The following is an 8,930-nucleotide window of genomic DNA, read 5'->3' on the forward strand; positions in this document are numbered from 1 at the left end:
TTGTTCTTAATCTTCTTTTTGAGTGCTTATTGAACCTTTATTTAATGCAACTTGCAGATACATGAGGTTAATTACAGAGGTATTTCACATATGTTTCGTACTATTTGCAAAGAAAAAGGTTGCTTTGGCTTATATAAGGTTCTTTGAGAAACATTGCTGGTATTCCCTTTTGTCAGTTTTTGAATAATTTTTTTTGCTGCTTTGATTGGTTGGTAAAATTACACAGTTCATGTTGTTTACGAAATTGAACCCGGTATACCAACTTGTGTATGTATATTTGATCAAATTGTTCGCTTAACTCATTTTCCCCTTTTGCATCTACTTAAAGTATTTATTTGCTTAACCACCTTTCCCACTTGTTTACTATTTGATATCCCCCGTGAATGTTGTATATCTTACCTCACAGGTAGCTGACATTGTTATATATTCCATATGTATGAAGTTTTTATATTTCCAAATGTATATCTTACCTCTTAGGTGGTTCCGGTTTTGTAATTCGTGTTGTGTTGTTGGTCTCCGTCTCTTCTGAATGCGACATATGGAAAACAACTACTGAAACCACGTACTTCTCTGGGAATTACATGATTTGGATCTCTATAGGTATTAGTGTTTCGAGATGTGTGAATTTTCAATTATACATGATTTGGTTTTCGATTAATATATACCAGGTTTATTTAGCATCAATGAAGCAAGATACTGCTCTTTTTATTAGATTGAATCATGTCATATGTTGTTGTTGGTAGTGGTGGTGATCCTCACTTTGCCTGAGGATATACTAATTGAATGTGTAACTCCAAGTTACACATGCTAATTGGATGTGTCACTGATATTTACACAATCTGATTGGATGTGTAACTGCCGGTTACATATGCCATATGATGTGTAACTGCCGGTTACATAAGGCATATGCATGTGTAACACTGATTACACATATATTTTCGTGATTCTATATAATTGCTTTAACAATTTGAATGATATGAATGAGAATATGCCACATCCAGTGAAGGATTTATGGATACATGTGAATACTCTTATTCTGTTCATTCCCCACTTGTGTTTTACTTTACATGGAAATTTAATGTTGGATGTTAAACATTTCTGTGATTCAAGAGTGTATGGATAATGAAAATCCCTATATTCGAACTGTACTACCTCACCGCACGATCATTAGAAAATGCTTACCTTACTTATCTTGTTTTACGTTACAACTAGATAGTCCTAATTATCTTACAACTGTATTCATATTGTATAATCTTCAACATGTCAATGTTTTTCCATACTAATGCATGATTTATTGGCTTAGGGATCTTATCTGCATCACACAGAACTCAAACCATCCCAGGGCGTGAAAATCAACGCTCAGGTTTTTTCTGTTTTTAATTTAACATGATATTGTGGAGCCTCATGGCTCTTATTTGCAGATACTTCATTTTAATCTAATATTATGGTACCTTTTTGTCTTATTACTTTGCAGGACAACCGACTTGTAAGACTTGTATGTGTCTTCCTTCAGACTCTCATTCGGTATAATATAATTGATGGTGAGTTACTAGTACGTTATAATCATCTGAGAGTTTTAAAGATTAAAACTAAATATCCAACAATGTCTTATGTGATGTTGATATTGCACTCATTAATTCCTCAGGTGAAATTCAGTTTTAATGCAATCGAAGAAACAAATGTTGTTTAAGAGATCTTGAAGACAAGCCACTCATAAAATCGGTTGGTGTAAGTTAATTGACCTTTTATGGATGTGTAACTATTAGTTACACATGCTAATTAGATGTGTAACTTCTAGATACACAAGCTAAATGGATGTGTAGCTACTAGTTACACATGCTAATTAGATGTGTAACTTATAGATACACGTTTTAATTGAATTACTAGTTAGTTAGATGTGTAACTTCTAGTTTCTGAAGTTGTCATCTAGTATTGTTGCAAGTTTATGACAAATGGAATATGCATCTACCCTTAGTTACTCTAGTCTGATACATATGTAACTGAAAGTTACACAATTCAGATGCATGTATAACCGAAAGTTACACTAGTAAGATGCATGTGTAACCAAAAGTTACACTAGTAAGTACGTTTTACGTCGGACATTACAAAAACTTGTAGAGGTTGATACTATTTAGCTTTACTGCAAAAATCAGTGGTTTGAACATTATACACTTGGTAATCATGCTTATGTTCTTGCCTTTAATGATTCTGGTGTTGAATTCCCATATGAATGTGTAACTGCTAGTTTCACTACTTAGATGTATGTGAAATTGAATATACATTGTTGTTCATTTAATCTTATAAAAACTGATTTCTTGTTGTTATATTTTAGGCTTACGACAACTTCATAAAAGCTAATTGCTTATTTGTGGTATTGGTCTCGCTGGAATTGGAGTTGACGCTGAATACACAAGTCAGACGCATGTATAACTCTCAATTACAATAGATAGACGCATATTAACTCTCGATTACGCTAGACAACTGTGTGTGTAGATTCTAGTTACACGTGCTAAAAAATTGTTGTAAATGAATCTTAAAGTAATACATGTATTTTTTTATGTTTTCTTTTTGATGTCTATTTTTTGCATATATATACAAGTGTAACTTTGCATTACACATGTTATAAGGATGTGTAACTTCTGCTTTCACTTGCCATATGCATGTGTAACTTCTGTTTACACATTCGCACTGTAATTTAATAATTTCGGGCCTAGATTTAATAATTTTGGGCCTAGATTTAAATTTTATTTAATTATGGGCTTGACAATATGCATAAGGGTATCAAGGTCTTTTAATATTTGAACGATTTTTTGGGGACCATGGTTTTTTTTTGGGGACCATGGTTTTATTTTGGGTAAAGACATTAGAAGTAAATCTAGGTCACCCTTTATCTAGATATTTATATTAATACCTAAATTACCCTCCTGATTAATTTTGGGTGATGATTAGTGAATGATTTAGTTAAAAATAATTAGTGAGATCAAATTAAAAGATGGGTTTATTATTAGTTGAGTAGAATTATTGAGAGAGTAGAGTTAGAGAAGATGAAGGAGAAAAACATGGAAAATAGATTTTTTTTCCAATTCACTAAGTTTGAGTATTCAAATGATGAAAACTCATCTGATTCTTCGTCTCCATCCTCTCCTAGAATATTTGTTAATCTTCAAAATGATCCGGATTTGAACTGGATTTTGAACAGTTAGGTTACTTTATATGAAGAACAAGTAACCGAACTCATCTGAAGCTGTAGTTCGGTTACTTTATATGAAGAACAAGTAATCGAACTCATCTGAAGCTGTAGTTCGGTTTCCCCGTGAGATGAACAAGTAACCGAACTCATCTGAAAGTGTAGTTCGGTTACTTGTTCCAAACACGCAGGTTACCGAACTCTCTAATAATAGAATTTCTAGGAGTTACAGCGTTATGTTCGGTTGGTTCTCAACTAACCGAACTTTGGTGTACAAAGTTCGGTTGGTTCGCAAACTGCATGCACTTTTGATCTAACCGAACTTTACGTAATATAAGAGTATATAAGTTTACAAAGTTCGGTTCTTTCGCAAACTTGAACCTAACAGCTAACTAACCGAACTTTGAGTTCGGTTTCTGCGATAAAATTGTGAAGTTACCAAACTTAACAAACAAAAAAAATGTGAAGTTCCAGCGTCTATTGGCTAAGTTCGGTTACTTTATAGTTTTAAAATTTTTTGCGAAAAAACCGAACTCTATTGGCTAAGTTCGGTTATTTTGGAACTCAACATAGTGGCCACAACAACACAGTTCAGTTAGACTGGATTTGTTTTTTTTTTCGGTTCTAAGGGTGGAGTTCGGTTACTTTGTAGTTTTAAATTTTTTTGCGAAACAACCGAACAGAGAGTTCGGTGACTTTGTTTTAAATCCAATAGAACCGAACTGTTCTTCGTGTTCTTCATTTTCAAGAAGTTCGGTTAGTAAACTAGGGTTTTTTGGAAAATCGGCCTAACCGAACATGGCTCTGTAACTCCTACTAAAACCGTATTTTGATGATTTCTATTCGATTGAAGCAATCAAAATCAAATTAAAGTGAAGGGTTTGTTGGAAAATACCTCTGGAGTGGTCCCATGGCAGAATCAGGCTACGGCTGGCGTCTTTTATACTCGATAAAATTATCATGCAACAGAACTTAATTGTGATTGCATTGATGTTGTTACATTTCTTAAATAGGCGGTGGTGGTGGTGGTGGGAGGAGGTGGTGGTGGTAATCGGTGGTTGGTGGTGGTGATAATTGGAGGTGGTGGTGGTGGTAATCGGTGGTCGGTGGTGGTGATAATCGGAGGTGGTGGTGGTGGTGGGCGGTGGTGGGCGGTGGTGGTGGGAGGAGGTGGTGGTTATATATATATAGGTGGTTATTAGGTTGGTTTTAAATTAAATTAGGTTAAGGGTAGGTTAGTCATTTCAACGTTTTAGGACACCCCTTATCATTATAGGGAAGGTGGCCTAATAAAACCATGGTCCCCTAAAAAAAACCATAATTCCTAAAAAATCATTCTAATATTTCGGGATCTAGATTTGAACTTCTTTTAATTAATGATCTCATTGGGTTACCCATGGATGGAGCCTGAGCCTAATTTTCCCTTTTAAGAATGTGCATCAGTACATGTGGTGGAGCTGTAATGAAATCAGGCCTATGTTGTTGAACTACAACACCGAATCCGTATTAATTGGAATACAAGAAGAAGAACCCAAGCATTAGTTGGACACAAATGAAGCCTAGGTCCAGCCACTATATCTTGCGCCACTGCAGGTGTAAAAAGAATGGGTATATGGGTTGTATTGCTCGGAAGAACCATGGCCTAAGAAAGGCCATCTTTGACGCTTTTGAGCGTAAGTTTTGTTACACACCATTGAGTCACACGACTTGCACAGAGTTCCAAACGATCAGTTAACCATGTTTTTGGGTCAGGAAAAACGTCTTGACGTCCTTTTGTGATAATGGAAAATGGGTCATTTGTCCAAATAGTTTTAAAACATGGTTTTAATGGACGAGTAAAAATTAGTTTGGATGAAATGGACATCAAAAAAAATATCAAGAATTAAACTGGAATCATCCTGGCTTAAACTTGAAAAGAACGAGGATGAAACTGGACGCATCCTGATGTAAATTAAAAATAAGAAAAATCATTTGAAAATGGGTATGATGAAACTGTTTACATCCTGGCTATTTTTTAATTTTCGTCCATTTGAACAGTATCAAATTTTACATGTCTTTTTCACCCAGCCTTTTTGAATGAAATTACCAAAGTTAATCACGACAGTCTTTTTGAATGAAATTAAGACAATTAGACAGAAAGTAAAATGAAAAGAAAAAAAAGAATGATAGTATTATTAGGTTGAGGGTAAGTAACTCCACAAATACATATGCATGTACATATATTGTGTATCAGCATAAATAGGCAATTCTCTCTTTCCATTTGTCTTTTCCCCTAAAAAAACCCAGGTTATACAAATGGATGGATCAAGCTAGAGGAGATTATGCGAGCAATTGTTAGTTAGTGGTTGTTGAGAGGATGTTAAGAAGGGAGACTCTTGTTTTGATCAACTGTCTAAAAACCAACTCTAGTCCCTCCTCCAAGCTTTGGATACTTGTTTCCAGCGTTTCTAAAGGCTTTTGTGCGACGCCATCCCCTCCCTTGATAATTTGCTGTACGTCCTGATCCTTTGCTGTTGTTAAGCGACTGTTCTGCTTGATCATCAATTTGGAAACCAATGACCAGCCACTACAACTAGTCTTTGGTACAGCACATTTGTACCTAGACAACAGAGACTCGTATAAGGTAACCGTGACGTCCCCTACTTGTTTTAGCACATTCACTACGGCAACATAATCTTGTTGTTGCTTCTCTAACAAGAGAGATGAGGATGACGAAGATGAGAAACCATGTTTCTTTCCGGCCGTTCTCTTCAATTCTCCGAGACACTTTCGAACCTCCTTGTTAGCCTTCTTTCTGGACGACATGTAATATTCTACCAACTTTTTTCCTGTCAAGTCTATTTCTCCTTCAGGTGACGATCTTCTTCTACGAAGAGCTGATCTAGTTTCTTGCGCAGCTTCTTTGATTCGAGATAAGACGTCCTTTGTAGTACAACTCACGTCCAACAGTCGAAGAGAATCATCCAACACCTCGTCGACCAATTTATCATGACACTGCTTCACCAGGATTTGTTGCGTATGTGGTAACTTAAGCAAATCCTCGACACTTTCGTATAAATCTTTAAGACCAAACAATCCATCTCTTAACATCTCCGTCGAATAATGATCAAGGCTTTTGTTTTCGTTCAGCTCTACTCTGATTTTGTGCAATTGTTCTTCAACTCTGGCTGTAAGAGGATGATGAAATGTCGATGGCAAACTTGTCGATCTAATGTGGTAATGATATTTTGCCATAGCTAACGAAGATTGAAAAGATTCAGAGAATGTGAAAATTTTCTAATGAATATGAATGCAATGAATAAACTGAAGATGTCTACTTGGGGAGTTCTTAATTTATACTTCATCAAGTTAAGGTTCTTTATGAGCAATAATCTAACAATAAGATAGAGTTAGTTAATGAGAAGAAGACAAAGAAATCCAAGAATGTGGGTTATGCAATCTAGAAGTGGAAATGATTGACACTTTTCATCTAACTTTTGCGGGGTATGAGATTAGAAATCCAATGTATTTAGTCGGGAAATTCAAAACGTAAACAAGAACGAAAGAGATATATGAATAATATCTAGCGAAGTAGTTAAGTGAAATCTTAATTAGGTTCAAGTGAAAGGCGGTGGTGATCAAATTCATTGTACGTGTATGCATATACTACTGGCATTGTCGTCAAGCAACAATAATAAGTACGATCAATAATTAGTACTTAGTGGGATATGTTGTACGTATACGTTAAGCACACAAAATCTATTATCCATATATTTTTGGGTTTAATAGTCGCCATTTCATAAATAAGCCACATATTATGTAGTTATGTCTAGGTTGAGGAAGCAAAGGCTGGCCAGCTTAAAAAACGTGAAGTAGTATACACATTTCTATGTATACATGTATATGAAGTGAATTTTGTAGCACCTCTCTGCTTGCTCTATCAGGACCCGTAGAGCGCCCAAATTGAAACCATGTCAGGCTGCAGCAGGCTTGCATTAATATGTGCTCAAAACTAACAAAAGTTTCACCAGATACTAATTTCTTGCAGAGATGCATGGCGAGGTCATTTGGTTGGTGATGAATTTACGATATGGGAAGAATGAAACTTGTCTCAAACAGGCTTCTCGTGCATGGTATACTTGTCTCAGCTCTTTTCTTCAGATTCTTGGTCTAGTTATTTCGGTTTCTGATACTTCTTTGTTCATTCGTCGATCAGCTGAGGGTATTGTTTCTTTTGGTTTATGTTGATGACATAATTCAACGGGATCTTTTATGGCGTGTCTGCAATCTCTTATGCATATTTTTCATAATGAGTTTGCTCTCAAGGATCTTGGCTCTCTTTCATATTTTTTTGGCATAGAGGTTACGCAAGTCTCTGGTGGATTGTTTCTTTCACAACGCCGTTACATTGAAGATCTTCTTATTCGTGCCACCATGCAAGGGTCAAAACTAGTCACCGCTCCTTTTAGCATATCCATTGAGTTACATCCAGTGAATAGTCCCTTGTTGTCTGACGTTACTATGTACATGAGTTTAGTTGGGGGTCTCCAGTATCTCTCTATGATAAGACCGGACATTGCCTTTGCAATTAATAAGGAATTTCAATTTATGCATAAACCTACAAAAGCACATTTGGTTCTTGTTAAACGTATACTTCGCTATTTGCACCATACATCTACCTTTGGCTTTCTTTTCACCCTGAGCAAAATTTGCAGCTAAGTTTCTCGGCATATACTGATGTTGAATGGGCGGGTGATCATCTTGATCGTCGTTCTACGAGTGGATATTGTGTTTATCTTGGTTTTAATCTTATTTCTTGGAGTTCTCGTAAGCAACGTGCAGTCTCTCGCTCAAGTACTGAATCTGAGTATCATGGTTTGGCTATTGCAACTGCTGAGTTAATGTGGATTGAATCTCTTCTTCGAGAACTCAAGGCTTTTGTTCGATTCCCTCCCACTCTTTGGTGTGAAAATTTGGGAGCTACCTATCTCAGAATGAATCTGGTGTTTCATGGTCGCATAAAACACATAGAAATTGACTATGATTTTGTTCTTGAGAGAGTTCAAAGTGGCCAACTTGATGCTCGTTTTGTTTCATCTAAGGATCAAGTTGCGAATATCTTTACGAAGTCTACTGCGAAGGATCATTTCTGTCGGTTACGACTCTAAGGTCAAAGTCATTGACAACCCGCTTAGATCGTGGGAGAGTATTGGACATATAACAAACGTGACTAGTTAAGTCACGTATGTTTCTAGTTTCCTTAGTTATATCTTGTATTTTTTATAGGAAATATTTTGTAACTAAGTTTTTGTAGATCATGTATCTTTATATTCCTTGTATTCAAAGGAATATTGATTGTAATCTTTGAGATATAAATGTACAAGTTTTCTTTGTGTTTCTCATCCATTGAGAACACCTTAAATCTATGTCTCAACTAGTTATATTTTTAGAATCGGTGAACTCTAAATTTTGTACCTCTTTTGCACTAAAATCCCGAGAAACAAAATTCTAAGAACTTCAAATTAGACGTGGGTGTATTTACAAAACAAAAGAAGACTATGACTAATGACTATGGATTTTCATAGCTAATTCATAGCTATACCTTGTTTTAGCGACAAAATAATTATGTTTATAGCAAGGAAAGAGAATTCAACTCAATGTACTGTGTCTTTGCAAGGAAAGATTATATTCCTACTGTTCCATTTTAGATGATGGTATTGGAATTTTCACGCAGATTAAGAAATTGAGATATTTGAAAAATTCT

The 8,930-nt window shown here is 35.6% G+C and overlaps 1 protein-coding gene across 1 annotated transcript; it reads right to left on the bottom strand.

Annotated features, from left to right (window-relative positions):
* Positions 1 to 5,521: 5,521 nt before the first annotated feature.
* Positions 5,522 to 6,421, bottom strand: LOC113349794. Its single transcript, XM_026593836.1, has one exon. It carries the CDS (start codon positions 6,419 to 6,421, stop codon positions 5,522 to 5,524), a length of 900 nt encoding a protein of 299 aa, XP_026449621.1.
* Between the last annotated feature and the right edge of the window lie 2,509 nt (positions 6,422 to 8,930).

The sequence above is a fragment of the Papaver somniferum genome, chromosome 1 (assembly GCF_003573695.1).
Source record: "Papaver somniferum cultivar HN1 chromosome 1, ASM357369v1, whole genome shotgun sequence".
Lineage (NCBI taxonomy): Eukaryota > Viridiplantae > Streptophyta > Magnoliopsida > Ranunculales > Papaveraceae > Papaver > Papaver somniferum.